A 23,503-nucleotide genomic window follows, 5' to 3' on the forward strand; every position below is an offset into this window, starting at 1 on the left:
TTCGGCTGATCAGCCGAAGCCCATGCTCTTATGTGAGGACATAACAGAGCAGAAGGTGTTATTGGGATCTCAACTGTCCGAAGAACAAGAGAAAACCTTGATAAGGTTTTTGTTCAACAACAAAGATGTTTTTGCTTGGTCAGCTAATGATCATTGCGGGGTTAACAGGGATGTTATTGAGCACTCGCTCAATGTTGATCCATCCTTCAGACCAAGAAAGCAAAGGCTTCGGAAGATGTCTGATGACAAGGCCAAAGGTGCTCGGAACGAAGTGAAAGGACTCCTCAGTGCCGGAGTTATCAGAGAAGTAAAATATCCAGAATGGTTGGCTAACATTGTTATGGTAAAGAAGGCCAATGGTAAATGGAGAATGTGTATCGATTTTACTGATCTCAACAAGGCCTGTCCGAAGGACGAGTTTTCATTGCCAAGGATTGATTCCTTAGTCGATGCAGCAGCTTCATCAGAGCTTATGAGTCTGCTGGATTGCTATTCAGGCTATCACCAAATCTGGATGAAGAAGGAGGATGAGCCAAAAACCAGCTTCATAACCCCCAGTGGAACATATTGTTACCTTCGTATGCCTGAGGGGCTTAAGAATGCCGGAGGAAGTTTCAGCAGAATGACAGGGAAGGTCCTCCATTCTCAGATAGGCAGGAATGTGCTAACTTATGTTGATGATATCATTGTAAAAAGCACGAAGCAAGATAATCACATTGCTAATCTACAGGAGACTTTCGCTAATTTTAGACAGGCTGGTTTAAAGCTGAATCCAGAAAAATGTGTCTTCGGAGTGAAGAAGGGGAAATTTCTTGGCTGCCTAGTTTCAACAAAGGGAATTGAGGCTAATCCAAGCAAAATCGAAGCTATACTTCGAATGGAACCACCAAGTACAAAGAAGGGGGCTCAAAGATTGACAGGAAGGCTAACATCTCTCAACAGATTCATATCTAGATCAGCAGAGAGAAATTTACCATTTTTCGAAGTGCTGAAGTCAGCCGAAGTTTTTCAATGGGGACCAATCCAGCAGAGGGCTTTCGAAGAACTGAAGCAATATTTGATAGATCTAACAACACTAACTCCACCAACGCTAGGGGCTCCTTTGTTATTATATGTGGCAGCTTCACACTCAGCGGTAAGTGCAGCACTTGTCCAGGAGAAGCTTGAAGGCCAAGTCAAGAAGCAGGCCCCAATATATTTTGTATCCGAAGTTCTTAGTTTATCAAAGAAAAATTATACAGAATTGGAGAAAGTACTGTATGCTGTTTTGATGGCCTCCAGGAAGCTTCGGCATGATTTTAAGCTTACAACATAATTGTTCCTTCTTCACAACCTTTGAAGGATATTATGAGAAACCGAGAAGCTACTGGAAGGATTGGAAAATGGGCTGCAGAGCTCAATGAATTTTGTATTGATTATGTCCACAGATCTTCGATTCAGTCCCAAGCGTTGGCAGACTTCATTGCTGACTGGACGCCAGGGGCTCAGGAGGAAGAAATGAATAAAGATGCCGAAGCATGGACAGTGTTTTGCGATGGGTCTTGGGGAACCTTCGGAGCAGGAGCAGCTGCTGTGTTGGTTTCACCTTCCAAAGTTAAAACTTGTTATGCGGCAAGACTTGATTTCAGTTGTACAAACAATATTGCTGAATACGAAGCTCTGCTCTTGGGTCTTCGGAAGTTAAAGGCAATGGGGATCAGAAGGGCCATTCTTAAAACTGATTCCCAAGTTATTTCTGGTCATATTGACAAGAGCTATAAAGCAAGAGATCCGAAACTTGAAAAATATCTAGATACAGTCCGAAGGATTGAGGCTTCCTTTGAAGGATTCTCTGTTAAAAATATTCCTCGTGGAGAAAATGAATATGCTGATCTATTGGCCAAGTCAGCAGCACAGGGGCTGCCTTTACCTTCGGAAGTATTTTTCGAAACAATAAAAGCACCTTCGGTCGAGCTTCTTGAAAGAGCGGTCCTCAATATATCCCCTGTCTATAGTGAAGATTGGAGAACTGAAATCATTTCTTTCCTTCAGGGTAATTTTCTTTTAGACGACGAAGCTTACAACAAAAGAATAGAAGCAAGAGCTCGACCATATGTCATAATAGAAGGGGAGCTGTACAAGCGTGGGGTCTGCTCCCCGTTGCTCAAGTGTTTATCCAGATCCGAAGGTATAGAATTAATGAAGGAAATACACGCAGGCCTGTGTGGATCTCACATTGGATCTAGGCCTTTGCTTGGGGAAGTTTTTTGTCAAGGATTTTATTGGCCAAAAGCAGCTTCAGATGCAGCGGATTTAGTCCAAAAGTGCGAAGGTTGTCAGAAATGTGCAAGAGATCAAAAACAACCTTCGTCTTTAACTCAATTAATACAACCCACTTGGCCGTTGCAAAGGTGGGGCCTTGATTTACTAGGTCCATTACCACCAGCACAGGGAAACTTAAGATATGTTGTAGTGGCAGTGGAATATTTTTCCAAGTGGATTGAGGCAAAGCCGCTAGCCACAATAACTTCGATTACTATTCAAAAGTTTTTCTGGCAAAATATTGTTTGTCGCTTCGGAGTGCCGAAGGCCATTACTGTGGATAATGGGACACAGTTTGATTCTGAAGCTTTCAGAGAATTTTGTGATCAAATTGGCACGAAGATCCATTTTGCATCAGCTCGACATCCGGAGTCAAACAGACTTGTCGAACGAGCTAACGGGATCATAATGACAGAAATAATGAAGTCAATCTTCAATCAGCCCAGGGGAAAGTGGCCAGACGAGTTAATCAAAGTGGTGTGGAGCCATAACACAACCATGTCAAGATCAACAGGCTTTACACCTTTCAAACTATTGTTTGGGGATGAAGCAATAACCCCGGAAGAGGCCAAAGCAGGATCAATAAGAACGGTAACTTCGGCAGAAGGTGAAGACGAAGTTGATTGTTCTGTGGAAAAAGATGCTATAGAAGGGATCAGACTTCAGGCTGTGGAAAACATCAATAAATATCAAGCCGAAACAATAAAATGGCGTGATAGAAAGGTTAAGCTGAAGAACATTGAACCAGGACATCTGGTGCTTCGAAGAGTAGCTAACCCGGAGACAGTGGGCAAATTACAGCTGAAGTGGGAAGGACCTTTTTTGGTAGTATCTTCGTCAAGACCCGGTTCCTATAGATTGAAGGATATGGACGACAACGACATCCCTAGGTCATGGAATGCGGATGAGCTTCGACGATATTATGTTTAATTTGATGTATTTTTTTCTATTCTTTTTTGTGGCACCCTTTTCCTTTCCAAAGGGGGAGAAAGGTTTTTAATGGGGCCACAACATGTAATTTTTCTTTCCTTATTTCGATTCTATAAAAGTGATATCCCCCAAAAAATGTAAATGTAAAATACCAAGGGAAAAGAAAAGAAAACAGGGAGAAGCTCAAAAGTCGTTCCTAAGGGAATGCAGAGCTTACAGCGAAAAGTCAACGCTGATTCTGCTGAAAGTAAAAGGCGAAGAAGCTCCTAAGGGAGGCTTACAGCGAAAAGTCAACGCTGATTCCGCTAAAAGTAAAAGGCGAAGAAGCTCCTAAGGGAGGCTTACAGCGAAAAGTCAACGCTGATATACTGAAAAGTAAACGATGAAGTTGAAAAGTGAAAAGATTTGAATCATTCTCAATATTCATCTCCACAATACATTTCATCATGTCATTTGCATTCATAAACATTCATTTAGACATATATAGAATCATCATCGCATCACACAAAAAAGATAGGCGCTTCGGCAATGAGGAAAGACTTCGAAAAAGGAAATTTTTTTATGCTTCGTTATGTACGAAAAGAAGGGAAGGTGTTTTTCGCCTTCGGCTCAAAAAAGAAGTTTCGTCCACAACAAAGCAGATTGTACACAGATAGCGGAAACAAAATATATTACAAGGTATGTACAAATTTACATGAGTTTTTCCATAATAATATTACAAAAGTCGCTCCAGAATTTTTGCAGGAAAGAATATTGTAGCAACTATCAAGATTCAGCTTTGTCATGCTTCAGCTTCATTATACTTCAGCTTCGTCATCCTACGAATATTAAAGAACAGAATAAGAAAGGTGCAAATTTCAAGGAGAAGATAAAAGTAATAAATATAAGCTTTTTACCGGCTTAAGATGACTTCGAGCTTCGTCACCCGCCATTTTCCGCCCGCCTTTTACCCAAATCTGGGTTATAAATCCATTCCCGATGCTTCGGGCTAGGCTTGGAATATCTATCAGATCTGATGATGATAAGCTGAAGTTGGGCCTATTAACAATTTTTCCATGCGTGCAGCCAGCCTTCAGAAAAGCGGTAGCTGTGCCCCGAGAAGCTACCAGGGCGCAGAAGTCAGCATGGCCACCAATAACTTCGTCAAGAGCTTCAACCTCGCCTTCAATATATTCTAATGTGCTGGGCAAGTTTTCAGCTGAAGGTGTAAATTTTTCAGAGCTGGCTCCAATAGAATGAAACACATCCTTCAGCCGCTGCACGCATCGGCTGCCGAAGCTTAGGCATTTCTCTTGAAGCTCCTTCAAGGATTTTTGCAAATTTGAATTCTTTTCCATCTCAGTTTTAAGACTTGCTTCAAGGTGTTTCTTTTCTTGCTTAGATTTTTCTAGTTGTTTGAGCAATTCATTCTTTAAGCTGTTATTCTCGGCTTGGACCTCAGCCAAGGAGCCTTCCATGGACTGAATAACAAAGTCTTTCTTTTCTAATGCACCTTTGTGTTCTTTAGTCATGATTTCAAGGTCCTGGATGGTGAAGTCCTTCTTTTTTAGAACAGCTTCGTAATTTTCAACTTTTTCTTCCAAATCTTTGATGATAGTTTTGATCTTCTCTTCTTCGAGATCTTGTTGCATTTTTAGAACCTTACTCAATAGTATACTCTGCCAAAACAATCTTCGTCAGTAAGCGACCTAAAAAATAAATAAAATAATAGTAATAAAATTTGTTACCTTAAAATTAGCATAGAGCAGGCTTCTGGCGATATGGTGTCGTTGATATCTGCAGAGGTCAGCTTCTAGTTTCGGTAGGCCAACGCTTTTGGAGAGGGTTCTAACAACTTTGGCCTCGGTGCGGTTCCGAAGGCATCTTAGTTTCCCTTCGTTGACCCCACCAAATAGCGTAGCCCCTGGCTTATACCCGCAAGATATGGCAATTTTTTCAGCTCTTGTTTTTCGGCGCCTCTTAGCTCTTGTCCAAGCAAATCTTGAAAGTTAAAATTTTCTTCTTATAAAATGTCATCGATCTGCTCTTTTCCCTTTTCAGTTGCCGTGTTTACCGCAGCCACAGCAGCTTCTTCCTCAGCCATTTTCAGTAGAATATTGTCAATAACTTCAAGAGTGGTTTCCAGATTCGAACCTTCCGTGGTCCCGGCTTCGGCCCCAGCAGCTTCGGCTTCGCCGATTTCAGCTTCGGCGGTTTCCACTCTGGAAGCTTCGGCTGCGGCGCCTTCGGCTTCTGCGGTCTCGGCAAAAACATTTTTTGACACTGTCGCCGGTGGCGGCGTCTGATGAATCACATCTGCTATTTGAATAATTCTTCGTTTTTCGGCAGTGCAGGACTTTCTGCTGCCGAAGCTTCTTTGTCCTTCTGAAAAAACTTCGTCAGTTCCGGTGCCAGCGGACTTAGCTTGACAGGCAAGGGTTCAGTCATTACCTTCAGTATCTCTTCTACTTCGGCAGCAGAAGGTGTCGCAGGAGTGTCTTCTTCTTGAACCAACATTTTTGGTTCTGGGGATGCAGTTTTCCTTTTTCTTGCAGCAACCACCTTCGGCTCAGGGCTCAACTTTTTAGGGCTCAGCTTTTCAGAAATCTCCTTTTTCTTTTTTGTCACTTTGGTGCTCTCTTCGTCAACGGCGCTGGCAATTATTTTTCTCTTCGGGCCTCCAGCATCTCCGCCCAGTCGCCCATAATCAGGATATTCAAAGCCTATAGCATCAAGTACTCTGTTTAGCCTTCGTTTCGGCCGGGTGCCGAAGGCTGCTGTCATCAATTGGTCCTCTTTTTTAGAGTAATTTCCAAAAATTTCAGTACTCATTATTTCGATTGTTTCGAGCCATTCTTGGCAGGGTGCCTTGAAATATTTCTTGAATTTATAATGATAGGGCAGTCAGATAAGCTCCCCCTCTTTCTTCTCTCCTTTAAGCTTCGGCATAGCCCATTCCTTCATGGTGGGAAATACTTTGAAAGCCAGAAATTCTTGCACCAAATCCCTAGTGCCAATGTGCTCCGCAATAATTCTGAATTCAGCCAACGCCATTTGGGTTGGACCGTCTGGTGTCATGCGGCACTGAGGTCGGGTTTCTCCGAAGATTAGTTCAAGCGGGCTCTGTACAAGCTTCTCCTTGTCGTCATCAACTTTGACGTAGAACCATTCCGATTTCCAGCCTGCCGGCCACTTGCTTCGATAGCTGATCACATGAAATTTTGTAGTTTTCCGATATGCAAAGTTGTAACAACCAAAATTTTCATGTAGCCCATCCTTTCTGGCCTTAGTTTGGTAGTGTAGCTCGTGTACTCGGCAGAAACCTTCGGCAAATGGCTCCACTGCTTGGCTTCGGAGAGCCCAAATATAAACACTAAGCCTAACAATAGCGTTAGGAGTTAGTTGGTGAAAATAGATCCCAAATTTCTTCAGCACATCGGCAATCATCCTATTCAAAGGAAATCTCAAACTAGCTTTGAGGAAACTCTTAAAAATCACTATTTCATCTTTTTGTGGCTTCGGGGTAATCTGTTCTCCACCAAAGCGAATTATCTTTTTCTCATCTTCGCTGAAGTAGCCCGACTTCACCATCTTTGGGAAATCAGCCTTCGAGATAGTCGACTTCCCGAAGTCCAGATGACTAGGCTTGCTCGGTACTGCAATATTGTAATCATCGTCAGTACCAGCCTCCTCAATATCTGCTTGTTCTGCTTCAGCAGCAGGGGTATCTTCTGATGTCATCAATCCAGATCGCTTCATTGCTTCAGAGATAGGAACAGTTTCCGCACCTTCGGCTTCGTCCCCCTCGCGCTCAACTCTGGCAGTAGAGCGCACTCTGGCCATTTAATTTTGAATTTCTTGAAAAATTTCTTGGAAAATAATAACCTTCTCTTCCGAAGCTATTTTTCTGACGAAGCAAACACCAAATTGGAACTTCGTTTGAATGCGAAAATCAAGCTTCGGCTATGGTTAGAAATTTTGGCAGCAAAAAAGTGCAATAGCAATGAATGCTGTGGTAACTTCACACCTACCCGTCTGTTTATATAGTGCTGCAGGTAAGAAGGTGAATCGTCAGAATTTTTACACCAGGCAAACAGTTGCTCGCACCCGCTGAACGGTGGGCCGCAAAAATCAGAACAGTGAACCTGAATGGTGGGACCGCTACACGCTCGAAAGCTGTATCGTTTCTCGACAACGAGCTCAGGGAAGGTGTTTTTCGGACCTTCGGCTTCCTGAAGCCTGAGAGACTTTTTTCACGGATCAAGCTCGTTACGAAAAACGATCTAGCACCGCGAAGGGGCTACTGTTGGGACCATGCTTCGTCGCCGAAGGTCCTGCAAAAAGAAACAGCTTCAACTGAAGCTGCTTGAACATGTTGCCGAAGACACCGTTCACGAAGCTTCGGAACTACAGCATATCCGAAGACGAAGGGTCGAACCGACTTAAAGATAAAATGACCTTTTAGCCTTCAAAGGTCTGAGTCATTGTTGTAAACTTTTATGAGGGGCATAATTGTAATTCTTCATGAGCTGTGTCATGTGCCTATAAATAGTGATCAGTATTCCATTACTGTTCATGCATTTCCTGTAATTGCTAACGCATCACTCGGGAATTATCGTTTGTCAAGGCAAATGTATAAATGTACCTAATCATTGTGTTCAAATATCTTAAATTCATATAATAATATACGTGAATGATGTTATTTATTTTCAATGTATTTATCTCTAATGTTTTATGTTCTACCTTACTTTGTATTAACTCTATAAGTTTAGTTACGAAGGTGAAACCTTCGTAATATTATGTTTATGACCTTCGTCCGAAGCTCATTTGATCCTTATGGAGATAATGCTTCGACTGACGAAGGGCATTGATATTTAACATTTTATGTTGCCTTGTTCTTAATTCATAGCATTTGAGAGCAAGTGCCCAACAATTCTCAAATAGGCAGGAATGTACTGACCTATGTTGATGATATCATAGTGAAAAGCATGAAGCAAGAAAATCACATTGCTGATTTGCAAGAGACATTTGCCAATTTCAGGCAAGCTGGCCTGAAGTTAAATCCAGAAAAATGTGTTTTTGGGTAAAGAAGGGCAAGTTCCTCGACTGTTTAGTATCAACGAAGGGAATTGAAGCTAACCCAAGCAAGATTGAAGCTATCCTTCGGATGGAGCCGCCAAGTACAAGGAAGGGGGCTCAATGGCTGGCAGGTAGACTAACATCATTAAATAGATTCATATCCAGATCAGCAAAAAAAAATTTGCCATTTTTGAAATACTGAAGTCAACCGAAGTTTTTCAATGGGGCTCGGCTCAGTAAAAAGCCTTCGAAGAGTTCAAGCAATACTTGATTGATTTAACAACACTAACTCCACCTTCGCCAGGGGCTCCATTGCTCTTATATGTGGCAGCTTCGCACTCTGCAGTTAGTGCGACGCTTGTGCAGGAGAAGCTAGATGGTCAAGTCAAAAAGCAGGCTCTAGTGTACTTCATCTCCGAAGTTTTAAGTTTATCAAAGAAAAATTATACAGAGTTGGAGAAGGTGTTGTATGCTGTGTTATTGGCCTCCAGGAAGCTTCTACATTATTTTCAAGCATATCACATAATTGTTCCTTCGTCACAACCTCTGAAGGACATAATGAGGAACAGAGAAGCTACTGGAAGGATTGGAAAATGGGCTGTGGAGCTTAACGAATTCACTATTGACTATGTGCATAGATCCTCAATTCAGTCCCAGGCGTTAGCAGACTTCATCGCTGATTGGACGCCAGGGGCTCAGGAAGAAAAAATAAACAAAGACGCCGAAGCTTGGACAGTGTTCTGCGATGGTTCCTGGGGAATCTTCGGTGTAGGAGCTGCTGCTGTCCTAGTCGCGCCTTCAAAAGTCAAAACATGTTATGCAGCAAGGCTTGATTTTAGTTGCACAAATAATATTGCTGAATACGAAGGACTTCTGTTGGGGCTTCAGAAGCTAAGGGCAATGGGAATAAGAAGGGCCATTCTGAAAACTGATTCTCAAGTCATTTCTGGCCATATAGACAAAAGTAGCAAGACAAGAGACTCGAAGCTTGAAAAATATCTGGATACACACTACACCATGACACAATTTTAGCGTCAAACAACTGACGGTAAAAATAGATTTTTTGCGACACACAATCTGTCACAAAATATTACCATCGCACTATCTGTCGGTAGTTATTGTATTGGAGTCAACAGATCTGTCGGCAATAATGTCAAGCTATTGTGGCAGTTCATATGTCGGTAAAAATGATTATGCGTGGCGTAAAGTCTGTCGGGAAAAAGTAGCATCAGATCGTATGTCGGTAAATAGATGTCATGATCCTATAGTGGCCCACTTCACTTGCGGCCCAGCTGCCTAGCCCAACTTCAATATTTCCAATTTCCACCACGTGAGCAGTTCAGAAGCTTGGCCGTCATCGTCCAGAGCCAACATAGCGTGCGCAACCCAGGCACACACGTACGAACCAGGCAACAAGCTGTCGAGGGAAGAGCGCCCTAGCGCGCAGAACAGGAGACGGCGGCGCGCTACCGGTGACGGGGGATACAAGGGCATCGTCCCCCTCGGCCCCTCCTCCATCTCCGGCGCGGCGGCAACCAGCTGCCGAGGGAGGAGCGCGCGAAACAGGAGACGGCGGCGCACTACCGGTGACGGAGATACAGCGGCATCGTCCCCCTTGACCCCTCTTCCATCTCCGGCGTGGCGGCACCAGTAGCCGGCGTGCAGGTACGGGGTCGAGTCTCCGGTCTCCCTGTTTTCTGTAGTGTGCTCTGTTGTAGTCTGTAGGCAGGCGCGAATTAGGATTTTGGATTGGGGGGGACAGGCCGAACAGCGGGACGGGGACGAGACCAATCCTTCGAATACCAACTATCAACATAAAAATGTCTAAAACAACATAGTGCAAAATGATGCAGCGCCAAGATATATAGAACTATTTAATGCCTTGACAAAAGTAAAAATATGCCAATATATGTTTTGAGATAAAAAGACACCTATTCAATAAGTTCCAGCTTCTATCCAATAAATTACATATTTATTAAATTGAATTTAGCTTTTCGAGAACTAGCAAGATCATAGGAATCAATGATGTCATCAGAACTGATAGACGCAGCCAACTCTTTTTCAATGTAAACAACCAAGTAATCGCGGAGAAAGGCATCTCCAATTTTATTCTAGAGACGTGTCTTAACAAGTTTCATAGCTGAAAAAGCTCTTTCGGTGGTCGCTGTTGATACTGGAAGAGTTATGACTAATCTTAGCAACCTTTCCACCATTGGATAAGAAGCACTTTTACCTGTCTTAACTAGCCCACACGTCAAGTCAACATGGACATCAGCAGCTACCAAAGTGCTAGAATCAACTGGCTTAAAGAAACGATGAAGTGTTGTTCTTGGTCTCTTTTGACTCTTTATAACTTTATTGAACTGAAATTGAAAGCTAAAATATTACCATCACACTATTTGTCACAAATTCGGCTTTTATCTTTGATACTTGTAATGATTCCCCCTTTTCCAGCCTTTTTGCACAAATATTGTGAAGCTGGGAAGGGTATATTTCATCTTATTATTTGTTAAGATACAACATGGATAAAAGGTGGATGAATGAACCTAGGTATATTTCTGACAATGTTCTATAAACCATTATTTTGTAGTAATCACCTTTGACCAACATATTATTTTTGTACCTAATATTTATAGGCACACGAAGGTCTACATAGATGGGGTAGCTGGATTTATTGAGTTTGCGTTTAGCAATTCTATAGGTGGAAATAGAATTCTATGTCCTTGTAGAAAATGTGTTAATTCTCTATGGAAAGATGAAAATGAAGTTCGTGCGCACTTGATATGTGATGGCTTTCAAGAGGGATACAAAAGGTGGACTTATCATGGAGAAACAGACTCTATGCCTATTAATAGTCATGACTATAGTGATATAGAGGCTGCAAACAATTCAGATGAAGATGACGTAGCCAATTTGGTTCAAGACATGGCTGGTGGTCTAGATGATAAAGGGGATTTTGAAGTATCTGATGGTTCAGATGAAACTGATGTAGATTTAGAAGCCATCAATCAGTTAGTGATAGATAATGCCCAAGAGCTATACCCAGGGTGTAAGAAGTTCTCAAAGTTGCATTTCTTAATAAGAATTCTTCACTTGAAATTGCTTGGAGGGTGGACAGATAAAAGTTTTGATATGCTACTAGATCTACTAATGGTGGCTTTCCCTGATGGCTTGGCATTGCCAAAAAATTTCAATGAAGCAAAGAAAGTAATTAAGTGTCTAGGACTCGGGTATATCAAAATTGATGCATGTGAAAATGATTGCATTTTGTTTAGGAAGGAGTACGCTAATTGTGATGCATGTCCCACATGTGAAAGGTCACGCTGGAAATCAAAAAGGAGAAGTTTAAATGGAAAACGTGTACACAAGGTTCCATGCAAAGTTCTTCGCTATTTTCCAATAAAAAGAAGGCTTCAGAGGTTATTTCTATCATCTAAGACAGCAAGTGACATGAGGTGGCATGATGAGGAGCGTATACAAGATGGATTACTAAGGCATCCTGCAGATTCACCTCTCTGGAAGGATTTTGACCAAAAGCACCCAGTGTTTGCTTCTGACAGTCGCAACATTAGACTTGCTTTATCTACAGATGGTTTTAATCCGTTTAGGTCCATGAATGTTAGCTATAGCATTTGGCCTGTTATTCTCATCCCATATAACTTTGCACCATGGTTGTGTATGAAGCAAACAAATTTCATTATCTCATTGCTGATTCCGGGCCGTAGATCTCCTGGTAGTGATATAGATGTTTATTTTGAGCCACTAATTGATGATCTGCTAGATATGTTTGTTGAAGGGGTGAGAACATACGATTCTGCAAAGCATGAGTATTTTCAATTACGTGCTGCAATAATATGGACCATATCTGATTATCTAGGCCTAGGGTACATTGCAGCATGTACTACATCAGGTGAAGTAGCATGTATTGAATGCCACTCATATACATGTTCTCTACGATTGAAACAAGGTACAAAAAATTGTTATATGGGACACCGTAGATTCCTGGACCCAAACCATCCATATAGATTTGATCTAGATTCCTTTGATGGTAAAGTTGAGGACAGGCCAGCGCCTAGACCACTTTCTGGAGATGAAGTTTTATTGCAAACAGAGAATATGCACACAGTGCATGGGAAAGGTTGCCAACATAAAAAGAAAGCAAAAAAGAAGGAAGGGGAGCCTACTATCATATGGAAAAGGAGGTCTATTTTTTTAGGCTTCCATATTGGAAGGATTTAATGTTACGACATAATTTAGATGTCATGCATATCGAAAAGAATGTGTGTGATAACATTGTCAACACCCTCCTAGGCATTCAACGAAAGTCCAAGGATAACTTGAAATATCATTTGGATCTTCAGTCCCTAGGCAATCGAACTGAGCTTCATCCTATTCCAGTGGGTGACAAGTTATATTTACCACCAGCATCATATACAATGAGTGCGTCTGAGAAGACATTATTTTGTGAGGTACTGAAAGGAGTAAAATTTCCAGATGGATATGCATCAGATATAAGAAACAATGTGGATGTGAAGGAGAAGAAGCTTGTTGGGATAAAGAGCCATGATAACCATGTTTTGATACAGTATTTACTCCCACTTGCTGTGAGAAGGATTTTACTAGAAATAGTTAGTGCTGCACTGATTTGTGTGAGCAATTTTTTCAAGCAAATCTATTCGCCAGTTATCCGTATAAGCGATATGCATAAGCTAGAGTCAGAAATAGCTGAGACTCTAAGCATTCTTGAGACTATATTCTTGCCATCGTTTTTTGATATTATGGTACACTTAATGGTTCATCTCCCTACTCAAGTCAGAATTGCTGGCCCTGTTCAATTTCGTAATATGTACCCAGTGGAGAGGTAAATTTTAATATATTTTAGCAATAAATTAAACTTAGTTTTACTCAAAGGAAGGTTTAACATATATGCCATTTCTCCTTTATAGGTTTTTAATGAGATGTAAGGGTCATGTTCGCACTAGGAGTCACCCAGAGGGGTCAATTGCAGAAAGTTATCTATTTGATGAGAGTCTCACATTCTGTTCTCGCTACTTACATGGTGAAACTAGATTTAACCGGAAAAAAGAAATGATGATGGCTTGAATGTTGATTTAATCAATACCACCCCTTTCTTCCATAACATAGGTCGTGGATTGGTTGGTAAGCGTAGTGTCACATTAGACAACAAAACATGGCTTCAAGCACATAGATATGTCTTGTTCAACTATGACCATATAGAGCCTTACTTGAAGTAAGTTGAACATTATATTTTATAATCAATATCATCCATTTATTTCATGATTACTAAATTATAATGTTTGTTTAGTAAACATATAGAATACCTTTACTCTGCTGGTCATCAAAATCAAAGAGCAATCAGTCGTTTACACTATGAGACTTTTCACGAGTGGTTTAAGTCACACGTAAGTATCTAGGAAAATGTTTATATAGAGTATAGTTCCACATTATTTTTTAGTGCAATAACAATCTTCAATATCATCAGGTGGAAACAACGAGTGAGGAAGTACCTGAGGAGATAACAATATTAGCTAAGGAGCCTAACATGGTTGCACATTCTTATGATAGTTATTCTATAAATGGGATAAATTTCCATACACATTCTTATGATGTGGGTAGGTCAGTGCAGTGTAGTGGTGTAGCCCTAGTTGCACATGCAACAAGTTTTGATGGGACAAACAATAATAACCCAGTATCAATGAGCAAAACTTATTATGGTGTTATAAAAGACATTCTTGAGCTGAACTACCATCACCAGGGAAAAATAGTATTGTTCAAATGTGATTGGATTGATAACCGAGTACGAGACAAATGGGTCAAAATAGACAAGTTTGGGGTGACAATGGTCAACTTCAAGCATTTATTCAATACCGGTGACAAGGAATTAGATGAGCCATTTATTTTTGCATCTCAGGCAACTCAAGTTTACTATGTGCAAGATCCTATTGATGCTGATTGGTTTGCTGTTTTGAAGTCAAAACAACGTGACATGTATGATATGGAAGAAAGGCTAGACAATAGTACAGAAATAGGTTCTTTCTTGCCAGATTTGGATGCACACACACAAGTTAATGTATCTATTGGTGGTAGTTGTGTTAGGACTGATATAGATGGAATAATGATTGTCGAAAACCAACCTAGCAAGTAAGATATGTTTATATCTGTTTACGCAAAAATGTTTCATTTTATGTTGTAATCTCTTTGTCTTGAATCTTGATTGTAATCTCTTTATGTCTTGATTCAGGAGGAAAGTTTGTAAGAGGAAGAGGAATGGGTAAAGAAACGGAGGTCAATGAATATGAACTACAAAGGGCTGCCAACATAAAAGAAAATTTGAAGAGGATGAGATCTCTTAATCTCCATGTACCTAGTACTATGGTTAATGAAGAAGCAAATGGATCACATCGAGCCAATAAGAAACATAAGGTTAATGTATTTCCCTATTTAATAAGTTCATGTTTTTTACATTTAATTTAATAGTACCACAATCTATCTCAATACATGCGAAACTAGAATTTTCTTTCTTGTAGAAGGAACTAGAATTATAGAAGGAACTAGAATTTTCTTTCTTGTAGAAGTTTCTGTAGCAAGTTTGAAGACCATGTGTTATATAACAACTTCCTTTAAGTGAGTTGGGCTTGACCACACACACAAAGTGGTGTAAAGACTGCCCAAAGATGGACTCTCAGTTGCAGAGACTGAATTTCATTTAGCTGCCTGAAAACTGAATTTGCAGTGTCTGGTGTCAGTTTGAGCCCATGCAATTTCTGTTCTGGGTAATTTCGACCTGGGATTGTTGAACCAACCTGATAGAACTATGTTTAGAGAATAACTTTAGAAAAGGGAGATTGGTCTGTTGCCATATAAAATTGTGAGGTCCAAAGGCTTAAACAGGGAGGTGTGCAATGGGGCAGCAGGGCTGGTGCAAGTGATCAGTGTTGATGTAGGATTCTGAAGTAGGTCCCTATCTCCATGTTCTACTTCATATGTTAGTATAAATTGAGATAGAGTCGATGTGCCTAACTGAGGTCTATAAGCCTTACTCTCTATTGAATATACCCAGGTTTTTGGACTGTTTTGTGGGCAGTGAATACTTATCTGTTGGTCCCTTGACAGTATGAGCAAGACCAAATTCAGTTTTGGCCTGCAACCTGGAATAATATCCTAATGCACTAATAATGCACTAATAATGATCCATATGAAAAGGGATAAAAAGAGAAAAGGTTTGCAACTCAGCAAACATCATAGCAACCAAAAAGCAAAAACTTTATCACGGTCTCTCAATGATAAACTGAATGAGGACTCAGGTAGTCAGGTGGCAAGACTCTTCTCATGTGTGCCTAGCCTAGGGTTGAAATCCTAGTTTTACTTTCCAATACAAACAAGAACAAATAACTGATGCTATCCACAAATAACTGATGGTATCCACAAATAACCTAGAAGCCCGATGATCAGGACTCAATGTATCACACGCGACAGCCAACACCCACATGTTCTACTGCAGATACATCAGTGCCACACTTTCCCAAGACACAATAGCAGGCTTAATGTACAGCCGCAACAATAGTGCCATCATCATTTTAGTATTCAGTATTTCATTCATAACTACAAAAGAGGTCGTATTCGTGGTATATCACGACAGGAGCAAGTCCTAGTCGCTGATCACGACAGGAAAGTGTGGCACTGATGTATCTGCAGCTAAATGTATCAGTGCCTCATTTATCTTCTGCAGATACATTCTTCTGTCCCAGTCGACTCAGCTAAATGGAGTCTGTACTAAATATGACCCATTTAGTTGAATGGAAGGGTACGATGTTCAATGAAGGTTCATAATACTTATACTTCACAAGCAATAATTTTGCAGATAGTTCACAAGCAGATACCCAGGCAGCGAGTTCAATGAAGGTTCCATTCCAGTAATTTTGCAGAGCTAGACACAGAGATCTTGTGCTGACAGTAAATAGAAAAGAAACACTTGTTCAGCAAAGAGCATTTGAAAAGAAAAGTGCAAGCGTATAGGGAATTAACCAGAGGAGCTGTCATTATGTATAAATTATAACAGTCACATAGATCAAAATGCTTATCTAACTTTGACCAATTATGTAGAAAAATACACAACATGTAGAACATCAAGTTTAATTAGACCCAAGATGAAATATGTGTTGATACTTGATAGTGCATTTATCTGGTACTCCCTCTGCCCAGTTTTGGTCATTGCCTAAGGGTCAAGAAAAGCTTCAAAGTCTGATCAGTGTATTATCTGGTACTCCCTCTGTCCAGTTTCGAACATGCAGTCATACTCCATTTTTGATTGCTTGTACAGTTGACAGTTCAAAGTCTGTTCAGAGTTCCGACTTCTTCAAAGTCTTCACAGTTCAGTTCAAAGCTTGATTTTGATTGCTTGTACAGTTATACTGTGTTATTGTTACAACTATAGTGTATTGCTGTCCTGCAATATAGTATTACTGTTGTCCTGCTAGACAGCTATAGTGTATTGCTGTCATGCTACAGCTATATTATATTACAGCTATATTACTGCTTGAAATTTCTGCTACGTACTTCACTGGCAATTGGTTGACTGCTTTAATTTCTGAACCTTAAGTTTTAATGTTTTCATTTCTTTGAGTGTAGACAAGGACATTAGCAGCTTCAACTGATGGACCTACTTTGCGATCAAGGACTGAAAGGGATATTGTTGATGAAGAATCTGAAAATAGTTATGAAGAATCTGATAATCCCATCAATGATGAAGGTAAAAATCAAACAAACTTTAAATTTATTGTAGCAATTTTGAAAATAGTTATGAACAAAGGTTTTCATCTGTTTTATCTCCTGTAATAAGCAGAGCAACCTATTGGGCATCAAAATATAAGGAAAGGAAGGGGCCCAACCTTGAAGAAGAACATATATTCAAGTAGTGGTGGGCCTAAAATCTGCATTACCCTTAATGAATATGGACAACCAGTTGGTAGGAACAGCAAAGAGTTTGGTAATTTCATAGGAACTTTGGTGAGGAAAAATATCCCTGTTTCTTGTGAGGATTGGAGACTAGTTGATTCTAAAAAGAAGTTTGAGTTATGGACAAAAGTGAAGGTAATCAGATTTAGTGAGATAATTTGTCTTAGCCTATTGTCAGTAGATTTGGTAATCAACTACATTTTTGTTGAAACAGGAATACTATGAAGTGGATGAATTTGGTATAGATTATGTTATAACATCTGCAGCAAAAAAGTGGAGAGAGTTTAAGGCTGACCTAAAGAACAAATATTTTGATGAAACATTGAGTTTTGAAGAGCTTATTGCTAAAAGGGATGAAAGGGTGAAAGAATCTGATTGGGAGTGGTTGATAACTTATTGGATGTCTCCAGAAGCCGAGGTACATGCTGATTTGTTTTGAATTCTTTTTTGAGATATAAACCTTCATTAAACTATTGTATGAATGAATTTCTATTATTGTTTTGATAGATTCATATGTATGTTGTAGGTTCGTACAAACAGAGGTAAAGATAACCGTTCAAAGCTGACTATGTCGCATGCAGCTGGCAGCAAGAGTTATGCTCGTGTGGGGCATGAACTGGTAAAAAAAATTATAATCACTAGTTTGTATAATCATTAGTTTAATTTATGAAAAATCTAGTCAATTACTGGACCAAATCATTTTTTCTTGTAGGCCGAGCAACAAGGACGCCCTGCGAGAAGAGATGAAATATATGTTAGAACACACACGCGTAAGAACAAAGAAGGGGATATTGTGCCTCTACCTGGAGCAGAAATATTCATTGTGAGTACACACATATTTTTGATTTATGTAATAATTAAAATATAAGTAAACAAAATATAATATATGTGTGGTCCTCTTAAGAATAAATTTGAAGAAGCTGTTGCTGAGAACCCAGAACTGAAGGACAGAAGTATTGAAGATGGTGATTTATATGCACATGTTTTTGGAGAGAAAGAACCAAGAGGTCGTATTCGTGGTTTAGGCTTAGGACCAACTCCACAAGATGTAGGCACCCCTGGAACTCAAATGAAAATATCAACAAAGCTTCAAATGGCATTGCAAGCTCGCAGTCAGTCTGAGCAAGAGGTTAGAGCCTTAAGACAGGATATGAATCAAATGAAAGAAAAAATGGATCAAATTTATCAAATGATGGTAGCAGCTCAAGGGGTGCAACATATAGAAAGCCCATCACAACATGGGCCTAATTCTCGACAGGTGATATAATATTGCATATGTTTAGTCAGTGTAGCATATATCGAGCAGTTCGGCGTCTATCATGTTAATTAATTAGGCTTGTTTCCTTTATCTCACTAACACTTTTTCCCTTTTTATTTTCTTTAGAACTCAAGGGTGCATCGTTCAGATGAGGTGGCACATGATTACAATGGTAATAACCATTCACAAAATATGGTTGAAGATGACTTGCAACTTACTAGGCGAGTTGCAAGCACTGTGGGTCGTCTAAGGAACCGTGAAGATGTTAATTCTATTGAAGAGCAAAGTCGCAGGCGAGACATTGCAACAATGGTACCTCAAAGAAATCATGGATCATCTCAAAATGCAGATGATAATCCTGTAATTTTCTCATCTATCACTTCATATTTATGTTTCATTATTTGAACTTTGTAATCTTACTTCGCATATTTTATTAGGTTGGTAAAGAAGTGATATTATATTCTATGATGAGATCAGAAGTTCCTGTTGCAATAGCAAATATTATCTCAACCATCCCAACCACTAAGGTGGGAGATGTTCCTCTTGGAAGGGAGTTCACACAGGTTTTTGTGACTCGCGTGCTAAAAAGGGAAAGTACTCTGCCACGACCATATATACTTAGGTGTAGAGAGTATGGGGATGCTCTTTTTATGCCCGTTGCATGGCCAACAAACAAGGTAATATACTACAACCTTGTATTTTATTTATGTAATTAATAGAACAAGCTTCTAATGTTCTATATTTTTAGATGGGTCGTAACAAAAAATCAACGTTGAACCAAGGTTCTACAGCAGCAGGTAAATATTTGCTTCTAATGGAACTAGCTATTATTTTTGAACTTTGTAATCTTACTTCGTATATTTTCTTCATATATAGTTGTGTATTAATCATAACCACAGATTAAAGGCACATAACTTCTAAGGGAAACTAAGGAAAGGGATAAGCAAAAACCATATCAGACCTCCCTCTGCCTATCCATATATCTATAAGACATTGGGAAAATGTGCAATTTGAGTAATGGGCTCACAGCATGATTCATTTGTCCATCATAATAGAATAGAATAGAATCACAGTTTTGGGCTTTCACTAGCATGCTCCACTGGATCAGATTGGTGAACTCTGGTTCCCATGATCCCATCAACCTTCACCTTCTGCTAGATAATCACGCTGACCAGGCTCAAGTTTGCCTCGATGCTCTCTTGGACCGTGTGGGATGAGCTCTCATGGACATGTGCATTATGCAAGAATCAGTGATCTGTTTTGTCTGTCCATGATTCAATTGGGTTGCATGACGGAGAAGTGGCCCTTGACGCGGTCATGGCGCGTAGAGTGCAATCTCCTCCTGCATGCCCATGATTCTACGTACTATTACAAATATGATTAAGCCATAAACAAGCTAACTAATGCAAACCTACATGCTAATAAACATTTACACGATTACAGACTGGATGCTGCTAACTTAACATTCACCCCCTTAATCTTGTCAATCTTCAATTCTGATGATGCCTAGCTGCCTCCTTAGCTCTGCAAAACGGATCCTTCCCAGTGGTTTTGTTAGTATATGCCAGCTGTTCTTCAGAACTCACATGACTGATTTCCAGTCTCCCTCGCTAACACACTCCCTGATGTAGTGATATCTTGTATCAATCTGCTTACTCCTCTCATGATAAACTGGATTTTTACTCAGCTATTGAGCAGATCTATTGTCAATTCGGAGGTTGAATTTCTTCACTTCAGTGCCCAACAGATCCCCTATAAGTCTGCTCAGCCACACTCCCTGACAGGCTGTCGTGGCTGCTGCTATATATTCTGATAGCACTCCAATGTTCTGCATTTGGATTCTCCATAAACCTGCTCACCATTTGCACTGAAAAAGCAAGATCAGGCCTTGTATTAACTAGATATCTCAGACTGCCCACAATACTTCTGAACTTGGTAGCATCAATAGTTGCTCCATAGGTGTGTCTCTGCAGGGTTGCATCCCTTCATTCCACAAATTTCAAGTATCTTCTTAGCATAAGCACTCTGGCAGATTTTGATTTCTCCTGGTTTTTGCTTTACCTCAATTCCAAGATAATAACTCAGGAGTCCCAGATCACTCATACTGAAACTTTTCTTCATCTGCTGCTTGAACACAGAGACATCTCTTGTATTAGGCCCACAAATTATGAGATCATCCACATATACACCTACTAGCAGCAGTGATCCACCAATCCCCTTTCTATACACTGCATGTTCTTCTGTGCTCCTTCTGAATCCCAGCTTGGTAAGTTCCATATCAAGCCTGGCATTCCAGGCTCTTGGGGCCTGTTTGAGGCCATACATGGGCTTTTTCAACTTGAGCACTCTTTTCACAGTGTCTAGGCTGGTGAAACCTGGTTGTTGATTTACATAAACCTCCTCTATTAGTTCTCCATTTAGAAAAGCAGACTTCACAACCATGTGGTGTATCTCCCAATCCCTTTGAGCTGCCATAGCTATTAACACTCTGACTGTTTTGGGCTTTCACTAGCATGCTCCACTGGATCGGATTGGTGAACTCTGGTTCCCATGATCCCATCAACCTTCACCTTCTGTGCTAGATAATCACGCTGACCAGGCTCAACAGCTAGCAATCTGTTTTGGTATCTGAAGCCTATTAACTATAGCTTGACTAGTATTCCTGCTCAAGAAAATGCATTTGCACTTCAACAGCTGGGAATCTGTTTTGGTATTTCTCTGTTTTCAGCTAGCAGTTTTTGATATTTGAAACTTTGAATACATATAAACACTCCATAAATTTTCAGCCAGCATTTTCCTTATAGAAATTGAAGCATACATGGCATACATATCATATATTCCCTTCATGAAACCGAAGCTGTCATACAACAATTTAAGCATTTTCCGTACAGAAATTTTCAGTCAACATTATCCCTTCATTTTCAGCCAACAGTGTTCAGATTACTCAAAGTTCAAATTAGTAATGGAGGATTGTGACCTTCGTTAGCTCATAACCTGTATAGATATTACTCAAATTTCAGATTACTCAAAGCACTAACAGCCAACGTGTAGACCTCTGAACGTATAGTTTTTTTCATGTGGCCAATCATCTAGACATCTGAACGTGTAGACCTATGTATGTGATATTTGGTCATACTGATCCCCATGTTTGAACATGTAAGTTTCTGCACATTCAGCATTCAGCATTCGAAATTGAAAAGTAAGAAAAAAATAGAAGAAAAGGGAGAAGAAAACCGGAAATAGGAGGATACAGGAACAAGCTGAACCTGGGCTGAAAATTCATGCGGCCACAACAGGAATATGTTCACATGAATTCAGATTTACAGTTTATAAAAGTTCAGATTTACCTACTGTGTCACTTTATATGTTATCTTATTTTTTTCTTAGCTCTGAAAACTTTGTTCACATCTGGTGCTGGAAAAGGTGCTGGAAACACAAATGATCGGAGTTGATTCTTGAAGTGCGTGAGAAAATATTATTCGCATGCATGGTACGGTGGCCGTTGGTAACACCCAACTGTTGGAGAGATTTTAGTTTATTAGATAAATCTAGAGACTTTTGTATGTAATAGAACTGAAAGGTCACTTCGGAATTTAGAAAACATGTATACTACTTATATTTATAAGTTCATCAGGCAAATTGTGTTCCAAACAAATGTATGCGGGGACTCTAAAGTCATGGATCTATCTCTTTTAGTAATCAAATTTCTTATATTCTGAGCTACATATTATTCAAGTTGCCTCGAAGTGTGTATTGTAACCAGTTTATTAATTGTTTCATTTAGAATATATATATTTGTATGCATATATTTTTTTACCGGACACAAAGAACAACGACAAACAATCTGTCGCCATATAGACTTTTAGCGACAGACTTGTTGTCGATACAGTAATTACGTCGTCCAGAATATGTGCGACGGCAAAGACCTGTCTATCGGCAATAACAAACACATTACCGACAGATAGGTAGTCGGTATTCATATGTCTGTCGGTAAACATTATTGCCGACACGACTTTTAGCGACACACATTATCTGTCGGGAAAACTCATTGCCAACAGACTGTGTGACGCTATTTAGGTGTATTACCATCAGATAGTCTGCCGACAATAATGTGTCACGGTGTAGTGACAGTTTGAAGGTTGGAGGCTTCTTTCGATGGTTTTTTTGTCAAGAATATTCCAAGAGGAGAAAATGAGCATGCGGATCTGCTAGCCAAGTCGACAGCACAGGGGCTCCCTCTACCTTCGGAAGTGCTCTTCGAAACAATAAAGGCACCTTCGGTTGAACTCATGGAGAGAGCAGTGCTTGCAATTTCCCCAGTACATAGTGAAGATTGGAGGACTGAAATTATATCTTTCCTCCAAGGTAATTGTCTTTCAGATGACGAAGCTTATAATAAGAGAATGGAAGTAAGAACAAGACCGTATGTGATAATAGAAGGGGAATTATATAAACATGGAGTCTGTTCTCCACTCCTCAAGTGTTTATCAAGAGCTGAAGGTATTGAATTAATGAAGGAGATACATTCAGGTCTGTGTGGATCTCATATTGGGTCTAGGCCCTTGCTGGGAAAAGTGTTTAGACAAGGATTTTATTGGCCGAAGGCAGCTTCGGATGCAGTAGAGCTAGTTCAAAAATGTGAAAATTGTCAAAAATGTGCAAGAGACCAGAAACAACCTTCATCTCTCACTCAGCTAATACAGCCTACTTGGCCATTGCAAAGATGGGGCCTGGATTTGTTAGGCCCACTTCCACCAGCGCAAGGTAATTTGAAATATGTTGCGATGGTTGTAGAATATTTTTCTAAGTAGATTGAAGTGAAGCCTTTGGCTACAATAACTTCGGATACAGTATAGAAATTCTTCTGGCAAAATATTGTTTGTCGCCTCGGCGTGCTGAAAGCTATAACTGTGGACAATGGAACACAGTTTGATGCCGAAACGTTCAAGGATTTTTGTGACCAAATTGGCACGAAGATTC

General features: G+C 40.1%; 1 protein-coding gene across 1 annotated transcript; it reads left to right on the plus strand.

Annotated features, from left to right (window-relative positions):
* Positions 1-17,505: 17,505 nt before the first annotated feature.
* LOC103628429 (uncharacterized) lies at positions 17,506-18,532 on the plus strand. The gene is made up of 4 exons (XM_020538079.1): positions 17,506-17,683; positions 17,792-17,884; positions 17,978-18,088; positions 18,170-18,532. The coding sequence occupies exons 1-4, from the start codon at positions 17,666-17,668 to the stop codon at positions 18,530-18,532; spliced, it is 585 nt and encodes a 194-aa protein (XP_020393668.1). The 5' UTR covers positions 17,506-17,665.
* Positions 18,533-23,503: the final 4,971 nt, after the last annotated feature.

The sequence above is a fragment of the Zea mays genome, chromosome 5 (assembly GCF_902167145.1).
Source record: "Zea mays cultivar B73 chromosome 5, Zm-B73-REFERENCE-NAM-5.0, whole genome shotgun sequence".
Lineage (NCBI taxonomy): Eukaryota > Viridiplantae > Streptophyta > Magnoliopsida > Poales > Poaceae > Zea > Zea mays.